The sequence below is a fragment of the Dermacentor albipictus genome, chromosome 1, assembly GCF_038994185.2.
Source record: "Dermacentor albipictus isolate Rhodes 1998 colony chromosome 1, USDA_Dalb.pri_finalv2, whole genome shotgun sequence".
In the NCBI taxonomy this organism is placed as follows: domain Eukaryota; kingdom Metazoa; phylum Arthropoda; class Arachnida; order Ixodida; family Ixodidae; genus Dermacentor; species Dermacentor albipictus.
Genome location: NC_091821.1, coordinates 201,132,433 through 201,154,118, shown reverse-complemented (window position 1 = coordinate 201,154,118; position 21,686 = coordinate 201,132,433). Strand labels below are relative to the sequence as shown.

The 21,686-nt window shown below is 46.8% G+C and overlaps 1 protein-coding gene across 3 annotated transcripts in view; it reads right to left on the bottom strand.

The window, feature by feature from the left end:
• The window catches only part of LOC135903152 (uncharacterized), a 57,904-nt gene that overhangs the window by 12,313 nt on the left and 23,905 nt on the right, over window positions 1-21,686 (bottom strand). Inside the window, exons 1-2 of one of the 3 annotated variants that reach the window (XM_065433559.1) lie at window positions 6,361-6,498; window positions 6,082-6,218 (exon numbers count right to left, since the gene is read on the bottom strand). In XM_065433559.1, coding sequence (XP_065289631.1) covers window positions 6,082-6,161 — 80 coding nt within the window. In that variant the 5' untranslated portion in view covers window positions 6,162-6,218; window positions 6,361-6,498. Of the gene's footprint in view, window positions 1-6,081; window positions 6,219-6,360; window positions 6,499-21,686 lie in introns of those variants that run through there. The other 2 variants (XM_065433560.1, XM_065433561.1) reach the window with 2 other exon arrangements.

Genomic DNA, 21,686 nt, shown 5'->3' with positions numbered 1-21,686 from the left:
GGAGAGTTAATGTTGAGTGATGTGAGCGCACTATAGGGTGCTGAACTGGCATGGATATGGATGACGCGTGCAACCTACTGCGCTCTGTTATACCCCGTTCTTTCGCTTAGCACTCACTGTATGTCTTGTGCCGGGCTTGCTTGAAGCTGTGCTAACATACGTACATTCCATGTATCTTCCAAGTTCACAGGCTCTAGCGCATTTTACAAAGGTCCGTCTGCAGCAACACTACCTATATGTAGTGCTTCTTACATTACTCTTTATTCGCTCCGCTTATACCAAATTCGTAACTATGTCCCGACCACACGTATATAAAATGTAAAATAAAATGTAAAATAAAATATGAAATAAAAAATGAGTCAACCTTTTAGCAAATATCTTACCATCGCCGGCAGCACCTTTGCTATGTATCACTGCTCAGGCGCTTTTTGTGCACGCGTTCTGTGGCAATGGTGAAGCAAATTGGTAAGAGATGCTAAAACATCCTAATGACGCGATTTAATAAAACGAACAAATATATACGTATATTCATTAGTCTACCTTTTGTGTGAAATAAATATATTTTTGTGATGTTAACACATTGGCAAACGAGCAATAATCACTATGTACTTCTGGCGTCGTCGTCGTTCTGGCATAAGCCATTCGAATGTCGAATAATTTCGCTGCAAGCTATTGAAAACACGAAACAATCTTCCAGCGAGCACGGCGCAAGCTGCGGCTTTACCAGGCTATAATTTTCCTTTTTCGTTCTCTATACACGTAGCATTTATAATTCGCTGCCTGCATATGCGCAGAATCTTCTTATGAACGCATATTAGAAACGCGTAGAAGTAAGAAAACACGCACATTTCTTTAATTGTGCTTAGCTTTGCAGAGAAAAAGCGCGACTCCGCACAACTTACGCGCGCGAGAAGTGTCAGCACTTTTCTCATTTCATCAGAAATGCCCCTTTTCGTCCTTTCGTTTAACTCTTCTTATATGTCTGTGCTGTTAAAGAACAGCGGCCGAATTCTTAGTGAGCTGGCGCAAAAGTTAAAGGATGCGTGCGAGAGGTGGCCGTGAAAGATGCACTGTTCTGCTCGTCGACATCAAAAAGGCCGTCGACATCGGCTTATAGTGCTCTCTGGTTGTCTTCGAGTGTACTGTAGAGCAACATTTGCGCCATATCCCTCAAGCAGAGATCCCATCGTGAAAGCAGTTCAAATGCATACGAAAACATTTGCGAAGTTTTCGTAGACGAAATGTATGCAGACTATAACACAACCGGGACTCGTCGCATTGCAGGAAAAAAAAAAAAAGAAGGAAGTTGTTCGCTCTACTAGAAATATTCGTCGTCTACAAGACTACCGTCTAAACAGCTTAAAACAATTCTTCAAGTTGAAAACATGTAAGCGGTTTGCGTAGACTAGACATTACGCGGTTTTCACGGTTAACGTCTGCGATAAAACACCGATCTAATGTGAGCACGGAAAAACCTGGCAAATAGGTTCTCACATTTCCGGGCCTTCTTTTTTCGACGAATACCGACTGTTAGAGCATCGCTTACCTCACACTATAGCTTTGTCTGCACACTGCGTGGTGCAGTTATAAATACATGGAAATTATTTTTATTTTTTACACCGAGAAGTTTTCTCCCTTAGCAGTTTTCTGTGCGTAAAATTATCTTTAGTTCATTTACGATCGCACCTAAAGAACTGCTGACTAGTCTAACGTGAAACTTAGCGTTGATTTATGGGTTAGCATAATTTCAGAGCAAGCTTTTAAAGCTTCCTCTGAAGTTATGCCAACACCTAAATAGGGGAATAAAGAAATGGCCCCGAGGTACTCAATTATTCCCTATATGCAAATACACGCAAAACGCAGAAATGCTCTCATTACAGAACCACCGAACCGATTGGAATTAAGTTTGTTCTATTTTGATACATAATTCTGAATTCTATCGACTATATGGGAAGCAGAATTTCGATTTAAGACCAATATTTTTTTGCATGCAAATTGCCAAGATCGGTAAGCTTAAAAAAATTAAACCACGATGTTTACAAATCCGAAACTCTGCACGGAAACCTGATGCAGTTCGTAAACCCCATCTTTAGAGCATCCGAGGCAAATTGAATCTACGAGTTGACACTTTACGGGAAATTGTTACAATGTTTACGAGGTCTTTGCAAAAATTCTGCTCACGAGTCAGAATACTATATAGTATATCTCAGACTGGGGTACAGCAGATAAAAGTTTCTCCTTTAACATTTTTCAATAAGAGCAGTTTGCAGAATCGTGATACTGATTCTTTCTTTTTTTTCCTCTTCTGAGTTAGACTCGTAAACTTACTGTTTCAGTTTTATTAAATTTTGTATTTTAAACACTTTCTCAAACAAGAAAAGAATTAGTGGCCTAAACCAAAAAATGTGTTCTTTTTATAACTTTTACTTTTCAAAAATCTTTCCGTTTCGGTAATTGGTTCGCAGTCTACCTTTTCTTTCCTATGCTACAAACCTAATCCACATCGGTGCACTGGATGCCGAGTGACATGACTTCTCCTTTGCCGTGTATTTAGTTAGGGCGCCTTGAGGTAAGGCATCCTCCTAAGATAATGACTGAGTATACATCTCAATACTTTCAGCAGAAGAGACAGTGTGCAATGTCCGCTCGACCACCCGCTTAGCGAGATTCACGATAACTGCGAATACACTACGTTTGGTGCAAGAATCTAAATGACTCAGCATCCTTTTAGGCTGTATTTGTGCAGTCAACGCCGAGCCACTCAAGCACCGTGTCACTGTGATTTAGCACTTAGCCGCCTTCCCCCCCCCCCCCCGCCCCCTCGTTTTTGAACTCTCGAACAAGTGAACTCGCTCAGGGACCTCTGCGCGCGCAATTCTTACATTAAATTCAAGGGTTTTGCGTGCTAAAAGCACGATATGATTGTAAGGCACGCCGTAGGGGGACTCCGGATTAGTTTTGACCACTGGGTTTCTTTAATGCGCGCGCTCGATATTGCTGTAGTTTTACTGGTCAGGAGGAAAAGTTTACAACGCGAGGTCGTTATTTCACACTCGTGAGGGTCTTTCGCAACGGAGGTATACTCGAAGGGGCACCGCCCCCGCTCACGTATATACCTGACCTGGGGTATTACCTGGGGTATTACATATTACCAGTATGTTGAGCGTGTCCGTACATAAACTTTGTGTGATACAGCATGTGTACAGATATCCGTTTTAATAAGTTACTGTTCGGGAACAAAGCCCCTAAATAAAGAAAATGTCAGCTGGGGCCGTATTTTCTAACGTCATTGGCTCCGACACGACTCGTAGGCCACTGCGTCGCCGTAATCGCCGAGATCGTCCACTTGGCGTGCCACGCGATAAGAATAGAAGAGCGGTAAATGAGATGGAACAATACAGAATAACGGCCCTCGATACACGTCAGCTAAGTGCATAGTAGCAGTGATAGCGCGTGCGGCTTGTCGTCGCCGTCAAGATGAGTCGATACGTCAGATATGGTCGCACAGATGTCAGCCTTTTCCTGCAGCGACATTCATGTGAAATCTATTTGCGCGATCTTCCCACTGACTCCAAACTGAGTCGAGGGATGCGATAATTTTGCGGTGCGCTTGCCCACGTCACAAAATGAAAGTCGTTTCATTTGGCTCGTGGGTTCACGGGATGCCAGGCGAATCACATGGCTTGTATCGAAGGCGCCCTATAGCATACAGCTTCACATAAATACTTAATAGGGAGAAAACTCCGGCGCTAGTGTCTACGGGAGAAGCAAGCAGGACTGTTCAGTTAGCATGGGGACGATGGTCAATACATATATTTGCCTAAACTTCGTTCTTCTGGCTTTAAAGCAGCTAAGTGTCTTCCAAAACTGATCATTTTCAACACTGCGACGCAGTGTTACCCTGCGCTGCGCAGAACAGCACTGCGTTATAAATAATTTAATAGACGTTATTAAAATTTGTACGAAGGTCGGATTCGAAGACAGCACCTCTAGCACAGAAGGCCGATATTGAAACTATTACGCCACGGACGCATGCGTCGGGTCTGTGGCATAGAATCTCGGGGGCAAGCCTGCGCGTTGAGACGCTTGGCGCGTTTCGATTCGGCCACCTCGGCAGGCGGAACCGCTGCAATTAGCAGTGATTATGCGTGCTCACAGAGTGTTATTGCCTTCTGTATTTATAAAAGAAATATAAATTGCTTGTAAATTTAGGTCAGTAAAGGCAGATGAGTGAGCGCAGCCACAAGATCGTCTGAAGCTACAAGCGCGAAGATCAGACAGATTCACGTTCTAACCACCATTCCCGTGGTGGCTGAATGATTGCAGTGCCAGAGTTCTCTGTAATTATTGCAGGAAACTCTATGTCTTGTAGGCATGGCATCTTATAAGAATAACAGGCGCGGGCCTTGATCCAGATGAGTCCAGGCCGAATATATGAGCGACCGTGCACGTTGCGAGGGGCATATGCGTTCCCACGTCTCAGCAGGTTGGTGCCTATAGTTAGGTCAGAAGCTACACGCATGTGCCCCACGATGCACGGGCCAGAACGATCAGTTCGACGGCGCAGAATCGCAGCGTGTGCAACTGAAAACTTGTTTTCTGAGCTCGCTATATAGGCTGTGTGCGGCACCGCTGCTGTTAGCAGGCGAAGTTTGAGGCTTTGAAAAAAAGCTGGGAGATCTGCTGGCTGCGCGGCAGGATAAACAACTGACGCTCAAGCGTTCACAGCACGCGTTCTGCCACCGGCGACACGCCTTGCGTGTTTTCCCCGCTAGTTTGAACGTAGATATGCGCACAGCGAATCGAACTTACTTTCTATAAGTCCCGAGAAAAGGACTACTCAAGGTTAGTCCGTTAGAAAACGCTTGATATGGGTGTTCCATGACATAAGCCAACGACTATACATCATTAATAGGTAACAAAGTAGGAGATAAGAAAATAGACGAAGGACAGGCAATATGTGTACCAACACGCAGCCGGTTTTCATAATCGCTCAATGACCTTGGTTGTTCTTCTATAGCCTTGGTGACATTTATAGCTGGCACAGCTATTATTGCGACAGCTCACCCTGCACGCTTGCACGCTTCATTTCTGAGGCAGCCTCGTATTGTCCTCATCCACACACACGCCGCCTGTTCATGCAAGCAAGATATCCGCGTTTACGAACGTGCTGGCGAGACGAAGCGATCCTGCATGGCAGCCTTCTGTATAGCCTTTATTTTTGCACCGATGATCGCCACCGTTTTGATCATGTCCAGGAAACATTTTCGCGAAGTACATCAATTTCTTCTTTTCTGGAAAAACAGGCGAATTTCCGCGCTATACACGGCGCGCAATGTTCTATTGTCGACGTCAAACCATGTACACGGCGTGGTGCATTATTATGCGTTATCAAAAGCTGTACGTATTCGTTCGTGGAAACAAGTGAAGCTGGCGGAGACTACTAGCCATGGCATTGCTTGTCGAGGGTGTGTTACCTTCTGCCTCTCTCTTTGCGATGGTGACATACTCTGTGCGCTGACATAAGCATGTACCAGGGCCTAATTAAGGGTAAAGGCATATGTAGTGATGCGGATGATTCAGAAGAGCTACGTCCCCACTATGAGCGATTAACATACAGCTAATGAGCGCAGAAGATGCACTGACAATATATTTCTTCAACATATTTCTTCACGTCACATATTTCTTCAGTAGTATATGGACAAGGCTGATGAAGTCATATATCGGATCGCCGTAAAGTATTTGGACAAAGGCTGCCCCGCTCTTTTTTCATTTCCTGCCTTTTTTCTTTCTGTTACCTTTAACGTAATTTCCGCCTTGCCAGTAAATGAACTGTACAATAATTTCTGCACGCATAACGAATAAAACTGTTGCACAGCGCGCTGTTGCGAACAGTTTTGAGTTTAGATCTCTGCTTTCGCCCACGTTATATCTGAGGCATCAGTGTGAAGAAAAAAAAGTATACAGAGCTCAAAGCTGTCAACAACGTGCATGCGTGTCATTAAAAGTTTTTAGCTCCGTGTGTCTGGCCTCGCGTCCACACCGTGTACGCGCCCTTGACGATGACGCGCGCTCTCTTACTTGTATTTGATCTCTCGTCGGGGTTCGGCGACGACCACCAGCACTGTGATGAGCAGGACGGTCACTGCAGGGAAGCCCATTCCCGGGCAGGGGCTGCGGCCGGATCGCCTGACTTGTATGCTGCCTTCGTCGGGCACCTGGACAGAGGCCACTACGCGTCATTATCCGACATTCCGGCGCGAGTCGGCACCGCGTAAGCCGAGTATACAAGTGCTGCGAATAAGTAAACGCATTGCGTGCTCGGCGAGCACGATCCCGCGTAACATGAGCGCAAGTTACCAACACGGAAAGCTGGCGTTTCAGTCACTTGTTCAAGGTACCAACCCGGCACAGTACTGCAAATATGGTAAGCCTTTATAGTCCACAACCGTAAATAGATAGCAGCGCCACATGCATTGTAATGGATGTGTGTTGGTGTAGTTCGTATACTTAGAGAATCTATGCGAGATAAAATGTTAAACGTTTGCATAACGCGGTCAATAACCGGGCAAGGTTATTAAAGATAACAACGAAGAACCAGATAGGAGTGCAGCGTGGTGAAATGGTTAAAAAGAAAAAGACAAAAAACATTCGCGCCTGCCACAAGCGCGGAAAGGAAGACCTGCGCTGTCATCTGCAAAAAAAAAGGGGGGGAGGGGGGGGAGAGGATGGAAGAAAGAAAAAGCAAGTTTTTGATGCTTTTACCGATAAATAGCGACACAAGTGCAGTCTGCGTAGCGCTACTGCATGTGCCTGACAATGTTGCATCTACTATTGCCACGTGTTCGTGGCGATGCCATGGTAGAAATATGAGGTGGTACCACAGGGACAGGTATTAGATATGTATAAGTTAGTAATTGTCAGATGTTGCCAAGCGTGTTGTTTTCGTCTTTCTACCGCTTCCAGTTCCTGTTTTTAAAATCAGTGGTTTGCGATGACAAATCGTCGAGCTTAAAGTTAACTTAAGAGGGAGCTTTAGCTCAGTAGTTCCTCTCTATAAGTACATGGGAAAGAAGAAATTGTTTTTTGGGCAACCATAGCACCGAATTTGATTAAAATTGCTGAAATTAAAACAAAAAGTTAAAATCTCGTGACTGTAGCAAGCGATTTTTATTTAAATTGTCATTTGCTAGTTAGTCTTAATTGCCACTTGTCTTGTTAGTTTTGTAACTGCACTTACGGCATGTTTTCTTGTATATAGTTAATCAAATTGTATATATTTACACCGTATCTAAAAAAAACAGTAGTCTGCTTGGTCACTACATCTATATCCTGTATACATCTTGTTAGTCTATTTCATTTAAAGTGTTTCTATAAACATGAACCAAACTCTGTATTGCCTACATCTTCATTTTCAGAACTATATAGCCTGCTTGTTTGATTTATTCTGCATCATGTATTTGTATTTCGTCTGTATTTTTACCCATCCTGCAATAATCCGTATCAGGACTGGAAGTATGTCTAAATAAAGTATTTTTTTTAAGCAAAAGGGTTGAATAATGCATAGTTGAGAAAAAACGCAAGTATCAAATCTATCACTATATAACTCAGCATTAAAAAACGATATTACTGTTCTGTAAACCGTACCTAATAATACATCTAAAGCGGACAAAATTGTACATTACACAGCTATGAAATAAACTAATAATCTGTCGGTATAGTACTCTTGCAAAAAATCTCGTAAACAACGTAACATGCTTACGTATAGCCTGTAAACTTATATATGAAATTATTCAGCCTTAGATGCTCCAACTGACGCAGTTTCGGAACTTCAATGCCTCTTTTTGGTGCACAGTTACGGATTTGTAAATTTCCTCCTCCTCTTTTTTTTTTTAGGCTTACATATTTCCGGGATTTTTCGTGATTCCAGGTCTTAGTTCAAAACTCCCTTTCCTACAGTTACTAGAATTACACCTTTCTCTATCAAGTGCAACAAATTTCATTCAAATCGGTCCCGTGGTTGTCTCATAAAAAGATTTGTGTGTTTTACATGTATTTGAATTAGGAAATCGGAGTCGGCCGCGAGCAAGATCTTCCTCCTATGTCTCGGACAGCACACTTGTCTTTGCCTGTACAGCATGCCCGTTCGCATTTCCTGGGGCCCCTCGTCGGCTAATGCGTATTCCTCTGGGTAGATACCGTTTCATTCTAACAAAACTACCAATAAGTTTTTAGCGTTTCTACAAGCTACGCATGATTCGCCTTTTTCGGAGAGGTTTATGCCTAAATCTAGCTTACAACTTCCGCAATTTCTATTAAGATATCACGTTTCCCTTCCGATTTCAATGAGATTTTTCTTTTTTTTAATAAAAAAGAGGTAAAAGAGGTGTAGTCATCCAACTAGCTTCCTTTCAACTATGCTTATCCAACGAACTGCTTCCGCTCCATATTAGGCTTGTACCGTTTACATGTCTGGGTTTCGTTTTTTTCTTCTTAATTTTCTTGTTTATTTTGTGTCCTGTGTAATACTTAGCCCCGCATATATTTTTGCTCGTATTCCTCAGTCGTTCTCCGAAACGAAATTCGCAAAAGCACTTCCCATACATATAACAGCGCCCAGCCCGTATCTCCTGTTGCAGTACTGTTTCCATACCGTTTAACCATGCGCGCCTTACGCCGCTCCTCAAACAGCCCTTTGGTTATAAGCTGTAGTCCAGACTACAATTCAGATTCTAAGCACAGAGCGGAGTCTGAAAAGCATTACATGCCTTCCTACGCCTAGTTTATTATTATTATCATTATTAGCTTAATACTTTGTCGTGCTTGTACTCCATAGAGCTCTAACAACATGTTGGTTTCGTATAGTCTGAGTTTGCCGAAACTCGTATTTGCCCTGCAAGAGCAAAAAGACAAAAGGCACACAGAAACTCGAATGTATAGCGTACACACAGAGTTGCACGTGCTCGTGTTTGTGCGAGCCTCTCTGTCGTTCTGTTCTGTTAACACGAGTCTCACCATCCGTTTCTCTTGCCTTTCGTTTCGATCACCTGTCGCGTCGCGTCGCGTCGCATCGTAGATGAGCGGGAAAACTAAACCAGATGTGCAGAACTTCTATATTCTCTCGAAAAAATACATATATGTATATGTACGTTGGCTAAAAGTGCAGCCATAGTGAGTAGAAAGTAGCAATTTTCTCGAAGGCAAGAGCGCTAGCTTATAAATATTTCCATCTAGTGAGGCAGTTGCTTTTCTAATCGCCAGTCTGACACATAATTTTCCATTTATTTTCCGCAACACCGATTCATAACAACGCTGGTGTTCTTTGTTATGTGACACAAAGCAATCCAACGGAGTGTTCTCGCAGTTAACATCGCCAAGCTGACGCAATATCGTGTAGGGCCCGGTGTAGCGTGGTAGCAGCTTTTCAGACAAGCCAATGCGGCGACACAGTGTCCATAGGAGGGCAACAGAGCCAGGAGGAAATCGAATGTCCCGATGTCGGCTGTCGTACCAGGTCTTCTGCGCGACCTGAGACTCAGTGAGCGGGCAGCCGGCAATCTGGCGCGCCGTGTGAGCCCGGGCGAAGACGTCTTGAGCGCATTCAGCGGGACTGTTCGTCGAGGAAGGATGCAGTGTGTCAAAGGGCAAAGAAGGGTGGCGGCTGAACAGAAGGTAAAAGGGCGAAAAGCCAGCGGTCTTGTGACGGGACGAGTTGTAGGCGAAGTGCCACGAAGGGTAACGTGTTGTCCCAATCGCGGTCGTCGTCAGAAATGCACATAGTCAGCATTTTTGTCATCGTGCGATTGATCCGCTCCCGAGTCCGTTTGCGTGTGGTAGGCGGTGGAAAGTTTGTGCTCGGCAGAACAGGAACGAAGTAGGTCTTCAACAACTCGGGACAAGAAGGTGCGGCCGCGATCAGTGAGGAGCTGCCGGGGTGCGCCGTGATGGATGTTGATGTCATGTAAAAGGAAATCCGCCACTTCAGTTGGACATGCTTGTAGGCAAAGCTCGCGTGATCGCGTACTGGGTCGCGGAGTCAGTCGGGATAACAACCCACTTATTGCCAGATTTCGATGTCGGAAAAGATCCGAGAAGATCGAGACCCACGCAATAGGATGGTTCCGAGGGCACATCGATGGGGTGAAGGCGTCCAGGGGGCAGCACAGTAGCTTTTTTTTTTGGGGGGGGGGGGGGGGGTTGCTGGCATAGCGCACCATAGCACAAGCTGAAACATAGCTGCGCACGGAACGGTATAGGCCAAGACCTGGCCAGTAGAAGCGGCGCCGTAAGCAGGCGTATATATGTAAGTACGATAAACGCTATGGTGGCCTGCAGTAAGTGCGTCACGCAACTACTCAAGAACTGATTGATGCCCGGAGATGGCGTGGTACAACTAGTAAAAATTCTGGTCCTTCAGGGTGTACGTTGCGACGGTAGAGAGTGTCGTCGCAGAGTACGATCATGCGCAGGGTGAGGTCCGAATGTCCAGAATTGAGACGATCGATGAGAACACGTAAGCAGTCACCACGCCGCTGTTCAATGTGAATGCCACGCAGATCAGAAATGGTCAGGACGCAAGCGTCAGTGTCATGTTCAGGGCGGTCGACAAGGGTGACGGGAGAGGCCGTCGACGTCCTTGTGCAAGCGGTCTGATTTGAATAAAACAACAAATGAATATTCTTGGAGCCGTAGCGACCATCGACCCAATTGACCAGAGGGGTCTTTAAGTGACCAGAGTCAGCACAAGGCATGGTGATCGGTAACCACGGAAAATGTGTGGCCATACAAGTAGAGGCGGAATTTGGCTAATGCCCAAACTAACGCCAGGCACTCCCGTTCAGTAAATGAAAAATTCCTCTCAGCGGGTGACGGGAGGTGACTGGCGTAGGCAATTACGCGCTCTGCGTTACGCTGCCACTGAACGAGTAAGGCCCTAATTCCATGGCCACTGGGATCCGTGTGAAGTTCAGTGGTGGCAGATGGATCATAATGAGCCACCACTGGGGAGCCGTTAGCAAGCGTAGAGGGCAGAGAAGGCTTTAGTTTGAGCAAGGCCCCATGTGAAGGCAACGTCCTTCTTAAGTATAAGCCGGTGAGTGGTCGAGCGGTGTCGGCGAAATTCTTGATGTAACGAAGGAATATGAGCAAAGTCCAACAAAGCTTTTTACGTTCGCGGTGGAAGACGGAACAGGAAAGTTCTGGACAGCGCGAATCTTGCCCGGGTCGGGTTGGACTCCGGCAGCACTGACGAGAGGGCCAAGCGTAAAGCATTATCCGAAGCAACGCACTGTATAACAGTCTCAAAAGCTCTTCCACTATGGGGTCCTCGCAGCACATAAAGTGGATCAAGATGAAAGTAGGATAACATGGACATCTAAAATTAATGACCAAAAGATGTCCACTGCATTCTTCATTTGTAATACAATATATTGCGAAACTTCAACGCAGTACGAAGGAACAAGACGCTAATAAAATTGTTAAAACACTTGTAGCATAGGAGAGTGGGGGTTTGGGCCACTTGGTGATTCACGATTTTGGTTAGTTACCGCGAGCAAAACACGAGACTAGAAGAAAGGGACGACACGAAGGACGACAAGTGTCGCCCCTTTCTTCAAGTCTCGTGTTTCGCTTGCGGTAACTTCCCAAAATCACACTTGTAAACTTGCACATAATTGAATGTCCTTAGGCTAGATCAACGAGAGTGGTCAGTGAAGCTGACCGCTGAATCCGATAGTATGTGCCATTCATAATTTCAAGTTTGGAAGAACCGCAAGCGCGTGTGTACCGTGTCATGCGCCTCGCCCATGCGAGTTGTACGGGCTGTACTCCCATCTCACGTCAGCATTCCGCAGGTAAACCGGACAACAGAACGGAAAGCCATTCGCATCGCGACACTCCTGAATTCGGAGGCTGCCCGTGATGTTTGAATGCGTAGGAGTCGGGCCGCGTCAGCGTTACGTCCGAGAGGTCCGCCCTGACCAGGAGTGGGAAACGTCCGTTCGCAACAAAGACTATGCCGTGCTTGCGCGACATTTGCAAAAGTCGAAGCTATACTTCTCGCCTTTATCGCTTCTCTCTCGCCTTATGCGTCAAGAAAAGATGACAAGTTGTACGGCTTGCCGAAAAATACAGTGTGCGTGTCTGCTGAAGAAACCGGTTTGAGGTTTCTTGTTTCTCTTCTTGCCAAAAAAGGCCAAGAATTTAGTCCTATCACAATGATGTGATGCACTTGTTCGTCATTTATCACTTCTCTTTCCCTCTGCTCTTGCACGACACCCTTGAAATTCATCGCGCAGTAGTTTTTTCCACAAGGTGCAAAATTCATGCACCTAGAAACGTTCTCGTCTTTTTTTTTTTTGTGCACTCGGGTCCTGCTGAGAGCGCTTTCGTTCTGGAACATTATCATTGTTCTTTCTCCCACTCGCTCTGTTTGGCATGGAAAAGAAAAATATTAGTAGAATGTTAATCTAGCAATGTGACCAGTAATAAACGAACACCTACTAGCCAGATTTGTCACTGTTCTCGAAAATAGACGCGCGTAGGTGGTGCTTTCGAAAAGTGCTTCTTTTGTGCTGCGTTATATTTTATTCCTAAATGCGACTTGTATTGGATTAGTTTTGATTTCATTGTCATGTTACGTAGGCACCATGGTGCGTCTACGAGAAATGAGACGGCTGGTGTCATGAAGTTCTAGCACCATTCGAAATTTTCTTTGCGATCTGCCTGTGCAAGAATAAATAAATAAATGAAATAAATGCACTAAGATAAGAGCGCCAATAAAACTTTCCGGGTTCTTGGGGAAGTTTGTGCGTGTACTGGCGGTGGATGTGGGCACACACAAGTTTGAGCGAACAGCGTCGTACTATGCGTCGCTTTCTCAATATAGCACCTGACGGCTGCTGGGGAACCTGTATACCGCTTAAGGCAATTGTTTTATCTCATGACTTCAATCCGTATTGATGGGACCGCTCGCAGGCAGCACCGGCTGTCAAGTCGTAAGCGATGATAGCGCAGGCACCGCGGTTCCACGTCGAACGGTTTTTGCGAGCGTAAACTGCTATCATTTTGCCCGAAGTTTTACCTTAAGTTCCAAGAACGAGGGCGCGCACGCAGCGTGCACAGACAGCTGAAGCAATTGCCAACCGCCGCGATGGTTGTGGAAGCGGTATGCGCTGCCGTTGCGGCTTTCTATAAAGTCCGTACGGCCTCGGCACGCAGCTGTTTTAGCCGCGGACATGAAGGAAGGAAAAAAACTCTATGGCCGCGGGAAGCACGCCGCCATCGGCCCCTGCGAGTACCGAGAAGAAGAGTATCGCTGCAGACCGCGCGAACGGGCGCTTGTAACAGGGCGCTGTCATCGCTTAGCAGGCCGCTTGCAACAGACTGGCTGTCGGAGACCGCGAACTCATTTTACGAGTAGCGGGCATCCTTCCCCGCGGTGGCTGCCGCGACAGGCCGCCGTTCTCGCGCGCCGTCTTCCGTCGGCGAGTGAGGCACGTCGTTGGAGCCGCGTGTCGTTTCTGCCGAACCGGAACAAAGGTGGTGGCGCGGCAGAACAAAAGCTCAGGCATCCGGATGCGGCCCTCGCGCGGGCCCATCTTGTGGCGGAGCCGTTACCTCGCCCCCGGTGGCATCCTCTGATTTACGGCGGGGCCAGCGGCGACGGCCGCGCCACGCGAGAGCTGCCGAAAAAACGAGCGCGCACAATGCGAGAGGCTGGCCACGACTGGAAGGAGCAGAGGTCGAGATGAGGCGGCCGGGGAATGCGGCCCCTCGGCTTCAGCGGGAGGCCAGCGCCACTCTGACGCCGTCAGGAATCCGGCCGCCGCGCGTCGGCTTTCCCAGAACTCCGGGACGCGAGCGCCTTCGAGGCCGCGCCGAGGCCCCGCGCCGCGGAGCCCCGGCCGCCGACGGTGGTGGTCCGTTGCCGCTCCGTAAATTTTCGCAGCTTGGACCGGCCGTACTGCTCGACCGACCACGCGGCTTTGCACCGACGTCCCTCCAGTCCCCGGATGCGGTCATCAGCGGGCGTAGGGAAGTGTGTTCCAAACCCGACCGCGAAGCCGGGCGATGTTATTGGCAGATATCGTCCGTCTGAAGCTGAGGCTGCAGCACATAAGCACGGCTCGAGCCACTGCCCCAGCAAGAGCAACCAGTGCAATATGCGGTTGCCTTCCGGGACGCCATTGCTCAACAAAAGAGGTTATTTGGAGGATAGAGAGTAAAACAGCATAGTGGATGCATTCCGAAGCAAGCAAAGCAGTGAAGCCCGAAGGTTATACCCCCAGGATACGCTTGCATCACACATGAGGTGCATTGTACGCGTCCCTGGAGAAACGAGAAAGGGTTAAAACGGGAAAAGTGGGAGGAAGTGGCCGAGGATACAAAATTGATTAACCAGGAACGCAACCTGTAGTCTAATACTAGGACATATATTTTGTTTATAATTTTTAACAGGCAAGTGTCATGTACTGTACTGAGTGTGTACTTTTATGGAAACAACCTTATAGTAATCATGGCGAAAAAACATCAATACTTCTATTATAGTTTAAGTGATAGTGATGGCCGACATAAACGCCTGTGAGATACACCTCTCCTTTACTTGGCAAACAAGGGACCGCATCAAATGGACTCGCGCATGACAGAAGCGCATGAAGAACGCGGCCAAGAATAAGTAAGCAAGCGAAAGTAAAAAATAAGTATTTCTAGTGGCGTTTTTTTAATTAGCCCTGGAAGATTTATACAGAAATATATATGTTTGCGGAATAATCACAGTTCTTTTGGATCCGTCGTTTACTGATCTACCAATTTAAGTGCCACAACCAACCCGTGTTGCTATTTGGGAAGTTGCGTAACGATGCGTGGTCACCAGTCCCGTACAACCGTGTAGAGCACAGGACGCTGTGGCTCTAGACGTACTGCACACCGCGGAAGGTTAGAAAAACACTCACATTAGCACAGCAGAGAAGTGGCTACGTCAGGCGGCTCCACTAATAACAGTAGAAGCGTGATTCGAAACAAACGGAACGATTCTCCACTTCCGGTGGCGTTTTCTCTACGTCCTTTTTAAATAAAGAGATGTTGATTCATAAATATTTTCACAAACAACGGTTAAAGTTGTTAATTTTTGGTTTTCCTTCCTGTTTGGCTGTTGCCTTGGTCTCTCCTTTAGTAGATCGCTTAATTTCTCAGCTCTTTGAGACACTTCTTTCCAGTTGCCAATATTGCACGAAAAGTGCTGTACAACCAGGGTAAAACGAGACGAGGTAACGGGTGACAGTCGTATTGCTTCTGGGTTTAACGGTATTTGCAGGGTCTGATGATGGACGCTGTTTCGCATTACTTTATTTTCCACCTTATCTATTATCTAACCCATATCGCGGGTATATGCTTCCGAGGACCTGCCAGCGTCGCGGCGAGCCGTCACTCGAGGAAATAATGAAGCAAAAGGAAAAGTTTAACGCAACTGACGTTTTCTCCGGCCGCAACTCGTTCCACGAGCATACAGACCAGCTGACTACGAACCGAATCCCTTTCCTAGTCCCTGTACCAGTCTAAACAAAGAACGTTGAACTGACAAAGCAGCAGCGATGTGCGTGATCGTTGAATAGATGGATAGATGGATGGAATAACTTTAATGGTGACGACTGAACTCATCTGGATTTATTCGCGCGGGCACTGAATCGATGAGAAAGCTGGCCTTCACACCCCAGGAGATGCCGATAACTACCGCCATCCAAAAAGAGTGAAAAAATTGACAACCACTCCACTCTGTGAAGATGGAATGGCCGCGAGAGCTGACGACAGTCATAGCTCCCTAACGAAAAGCAAAGTGCTTCACCTCCGCCGCGGGTTACAGGTTCCCGAGCCGACAGGGGTATGTGCCATTGAGCTTAGACCCTTCTTGCACTATCACCAGGATCGGTCTACATGATTTTTGCTGTTGACGGATGACGAAAAAGCAATGTAAGGTTAGTCATATACAGCTCTCGCTGTAAAAGGCAGCAAAATGTTGCCTGCCAAATAGATTGATTTGTCAGCGCTTTAGGAATGTGTGTGAGGAGTGTGGTGTGGGCGGTATTTGTTATGACGCTTCATTTCGGGGGGGGGGGGGGGGGGGGGCCTCCCTCCGCCTGGGTACGTGCCTGTATATATATATATATATATATATATATATATATATATATATATATATATATATATATATATATATATATATATATATATATATATATATATATATATTGCTTGCTCACCCACCGTATACCCTCTTTTCAATATTTTTCACGGAAATGTATTAACTGCGTAGGATTTTCCAATAACAGAAGCGAAGTAGACCATAAGTTGATGCAATTCTAACTATTTCAACTAAAGAAGAAGAACAGCTTGAGTGAATACTGATGGCGCGATCGCTGCACGGCGCGCCGCAGGCTACATACAGGACCCTGCCTTGTTCGAAATAGCTATAAGTCTACGAATTATTTATAAATCTAGCACCAAACTCGCATTCTTATATAAGCAACGTTCTTTCTGCACTTTTATACTTTCGCTCGTTTCTTTTCTTCCTTAATATCTGTTTCCTGATATCAGCCGTCACGTTGCACGCCCCTGAGGCTGCCTTTGCCTGCGTGGGCAAAGTTAATGTTACAAAGTGGCCGTAATATTATTAACACGTCGTACGAGCGTCGGACCTTTCATAATGCGTTAGGAGCCTGCCTATACGTTCCGCTATGTGGACATTTTAAATAATGTGACCAATGAAAACGGCAATCGTAGAGTCACCTGCTGGAATTATGGTGAGTACGTCTCTTCGCCGCCAATTTGTGACGCAGCTCACGTCGACACCGATGCCTGTTTCGGACCATTATATAGGAACTTCATGTTGGCGCGCGAATACTTGCGCGCCCTGCGGCTGCTAAAATGTATCACGCCTGTTGCTCTAAGACTATTTCCGCCGTGAACTTTCACTATATATCCCTGCTGGGGCTGTGTCGAGGACCATAACCTCAGAAGCCCCCGAAAATAGTTGATTTTCTTTCTTGTTTAGCTCACTTATAGAGGCGCGCACATTTCGACTATTCGAGCACTTTTGGTCAACTTCCGGATATATATTAATATATATTGCAGCTTCAGTCGCAAATCAAGGGAAAACCTCCGGTGGCAAACAACTTTTTCCTGGCATCGTTTATAGCCCCTCGATGCGGGTATACGCGCGATTTCTTCTTTGCCAAGTCACAAATGGTAACCATATGCAATCGCAGATGCGGCCTATACTAACCGCGCACAGATACGTCAAACAAGAGAAAGAAGTCGTAAAAACATGATAGGATGGTCTCGACGTCGGACGGCGAAAAACCATGCGGCTTAATATTTAACTTCTTTTTCGGGCCGCATTTTAGAGGGCACCCTTTGCGTTTATACTCGCACAATGTGCGTACGGATATGCAAGAAGCTGTGACGACACCTTTGCAATCAGACGCTGCGACTTTCGTCTGCGTCAGCCGAGGGCCCAAATAAACTTTGGACGAACGCTTTATATAGCGTGGGCACGGAGCGTGTTTCTCGAAGCGGATACAAGCCGTTAGCGGCGCTTGCACTGGGCGGTCCCACTCTACGCGAACATTTCTCGTGGATGACGTTGGTAATAGGCTGAAATTAAGACCGTTTACGGAGACGTCAGCCGCGTTTCCTGGTCAACTCGCGAGAGAGGAACGCTCGGCGCGCGAGCAGCACGGGCGCGTTTTGCGGCTGCAAAAGCTCCACGCCCTTTACCTCTCCCTCACCACCTTCCACTCTCACCATTCTCACGTGACTGTCATGACGGAAAGTGTCACGCTCGTGTCCTTCATTATCTCCATAAATCCAATTAAATATGTTAGCAGCGAGGCATACATCTGAAGGTTGTACTCAAGGCAGATGTACACAGTCGCGTGCTCTTCGGACCAAAAAGCCGCACGCGCGCCCGAACTGTCGTTCAACTTGAGCGTCGACTCCTTTCCTCGCCCGCAACCCGACATTTTTTTTTTCCTCCTCATTCTCCTCCTACATCGCCAAGCTGCCTAATAACAGGGTTACGACGACCGTTCCGGAGATGCAGTGCCTCCTGCAGTTGCAGAAAATGGCCGCGCCAATGATTCCTGCGCCTATGTACTTGCGGTCCTTTTCGTACTACTTTTCGTGTTAGAGGTTCAGGAAAGTGCAGCCGCTGGGCTCGACGCAGCTGCCAGAGCGCCCGTATAGACACTGCAGCCAGCGCCCATCGGCGTAGCCCTCCTTGCGGGAACGGGTTCATGACGGGAGGCACGGCCCGCGGCACGTGCCCCCGAATGAAAGAAAAATTACCGCAGCAGAGCCTCCCCCCCCCCCCCCCCCTCATTTGATGAAGTCAGTGGACGCACGAACATGACTCAGGGCGAATATGGGGTCGGCGAGGAAACGAGATTCCCGACCGAGCATGTGGTGTGGCAAGCGCGGCGATTTGCTGCATGAATTCTCGTTTACTCTACACACCATGCGTGCGCGCGCAGCGGGACCCATGAAGAAGGGGGATTTGTACGCCTGCTGAGCAAGTCTCTCGATTGCTGCACGGAGCACGACGACCCACTGCATTGAGGCGCTATTCATTGATTAAGGCTTGCGTTGGGCCTATAGCTGGGAATGACACGATTAGAAAACGGCCCTGCAGAAGTTAAGACACGCGCAAAATGTGAACACTAAAGCGCGTACGATGGATCGCTTCATCGTCTGTGCTCGCTTTCACGTTTTGTGTGTGTGTGTGTCTTAACTACTGCAGCGCTGTTTTCCGGTTCATTACTTCACATTCACATACATATTGTATCCGCTTGCCTACTTTAGGTATACTGCAGTACTCGCTCTCCATTCTGAACTAAAAGGAACAGATGATCGGAGGGGCGACTCTGTCTTTTCAAGCAATTGCTGTAAGGCTTTATCAGCTACATCCGCCGCGTTGCCGCCACCATACTAGCCCTTCAGTAACGATCCTCGTCATGTCGTCAATCCAATGGTATAAATTATGTACCAGCTTTTTTATGATACTATAGTGTTTCAGATCATTAAAAATTGGGATTCCACACGAAATGATAATTTTTAGCTTACCAAGCTTCATAGCTGCGGCGGGCATTAACATTTGCGTTATAATCGCCAATACGATTATTATTTACCAATATATTGCTAATTAGCTTTTTAATTATTGCCTTGGGCATGTTCTATAGTTGCATAATTGAAGTTCAGTTAGTACTCAGAACGCCACATTTTGCTAGAAACCTGGTGCAGTACCAGTTTCGTGAAATACGGACGCAAAATGTGCAGTGGGAAGCATCGTTGTTCCTGTAAACGATTTCCCGTGTTGCATTTTCTCCACAGTGTGGAAACAGTATAGCACGAACAGCAATGCATTTCGCTGCAGCTTTTGAGTATTCTCTTCCTGAAACTGGCACTCCACAATGTTTTTTCGGAAAGCGTTATGCCTTGAGTACTAACTGACTTCAATTCTGCACTGAAAGCACGACCCTCATGGCAGCAAATAAGGAAAGCTAATGAGCAAACTTGATCCTATAACAAAGAGTTGTGCTCTGGGTACCGTAGCTAACGTTAATCCTGCAAACATCCCCTTAAATGTATTATTAAAAAGCAAATTAGTGAAACGGTGGTAATACAAATCAAATTGGCAATTATTGCGCACATTCTGATATCCGCTGCAGTTATAAAGCTTGGTCAGCAAAAATTACTTTTTTGTCTCAAATCCTCTTTATCTTTTCAACAATAAAAAAGTACAGACATAGCAGAAACAATCGGTATATACATTCAAGAAAGGCAGATGAAGCACAGCTGTGCAAATTCTGTGTGCGCATGCGTTTATCCGCGCGCGCTCTGATCACGTCGTATAAGAATTGCTTTCATTCATTCATGTCAATTCGTTCCCGCTTTCCATCATCCCTTAGGATGCTCGCCACCTTGCTGCGCTGCGCCTTATTATCATTTTTGGGCGCACATAGCTGCTCGTGCAAGAAGGGCGGAAACCAAAGACGTTCTATTATGGCATATTTCTTTTTTTTACCGGTATATATATATATATATATATATATACTGCGGCGGATGAAATACCACCACTGGCGAAGGCGGTCATATTTAAGCGAGGAGATTGATTACGCAACGCATGCCCGAAGAAAAACGATAGAAGGAAGCACGCCTGTGCGAGCGCATTTCTAATCTTTATGCTAACGTGCGCAAACTCAATTCCCAGTTAGGACGCTTCCTTCCCTTACTCGTATTTCTTTTTTCTTCCTTCCCAACAACACGCCTGGGCAACTGCTCTCATCTTGCCTCGTGTGGGCCGAAATAGAGGCCGTTATTCAATATCCAATTTATAAAATTGGCACTACTCATCTGTCTGTGTCCCGTCTCGCACTTTATCTTTTCTCCGAGCCCGGCGATTGTAGGGAGAGACAAAGAAAGAAGGAACAAAGGACCGGCAGGGAGATGAGGGAGAACGGAAGAAGGTTAAAGATGGCCCGGCGCCCCCCCGCTCGCGCACCTTAGCAGAATCGACGCAGCGAAAGAACAGGGCAAATATGGCAACGCAGCAGCGTTGGCTCGGACGGCGGACGGAACCCAAATGACACCGGACTAATCAGCCCGTAATTAATGCATACTGGGCACAGCGGAGCTCTCGATACGGCTCTCGAACGTGGCTAATTGAAACCGATCCCTGGGGTAATCAGCAGCAGTGCAGGCCTCTCCTCACTGCGGCATCGCGGCCCCGGCTAGCCTACTGCTCGCCGCCTCCGGATGTTATTACGCTCTATCGGTGCACCGCTGCAGGCGGCGCGGATCCGGCTGCTGCAAATGTAGTCGGCCGCTGCAGTTCTTCAATTCGCCTTCGGCTGCAAACGAGCCGGCGCGCTCACCTGAATTTGTTTAAAAGCTCAAGTCGGCTTTGCTGCGCTACATTGTGTCCGCGTGCGCTGCGGACCTCCCTGCGGGTTCCTGAAGCCAGCTTGCCGTAGCGTGTGCTGATAGAAGGAAGGCCCGCACGTGGTGCGATTACTAGCAGAAGTGTGTGCACGCGGAGCATTAATTCCGCCTAAGTAGCGGCAACGTAACAAGAAGAAACTTCAACAGTGAACTGTCGTATATTGAACGGTTCTATTGCTTTGCTTCCGGTTTAGCGACCCGGAGATTCCGATGGGGCCAGATTACAATGTATTCCTAACTGGTCGTTTTTCAAGCGAATTTTTTGACGTCCCAGAAACATGCCAGACGTTAATGGCTATATGCTAAGCTTGCACTAAGTATCTCTGTCCCATGCTTTCTTAGCAACTTCAAATAAAATATGGCGAGAACAAAAAAAAGGGGGGGGGGGGGACGAATAATGGCCTGGATTTCAATGCATGCTCTTGGCTATTACCACACAATTGCACTTTATTGTTAATGAAAACTGAATATAATAGACAAAATAATATGCCTAGCTTCCCTCGTCGGCAGGAGCACCGTGCACTGTCGTATATCTTTAAGGAAGAAGCTTTTCATGATTCGGTCAAGCGTGTCTGACCTTCCGCGGTCGCCTATACTGCGATTTTGAAGTAAAATAATTCCACGTTTTCTTTTTTTTGCGTTTCTTTTTTTTTCTTTTTTTTTCATGTGGTCACCTCCTCTAGCGCCGAACG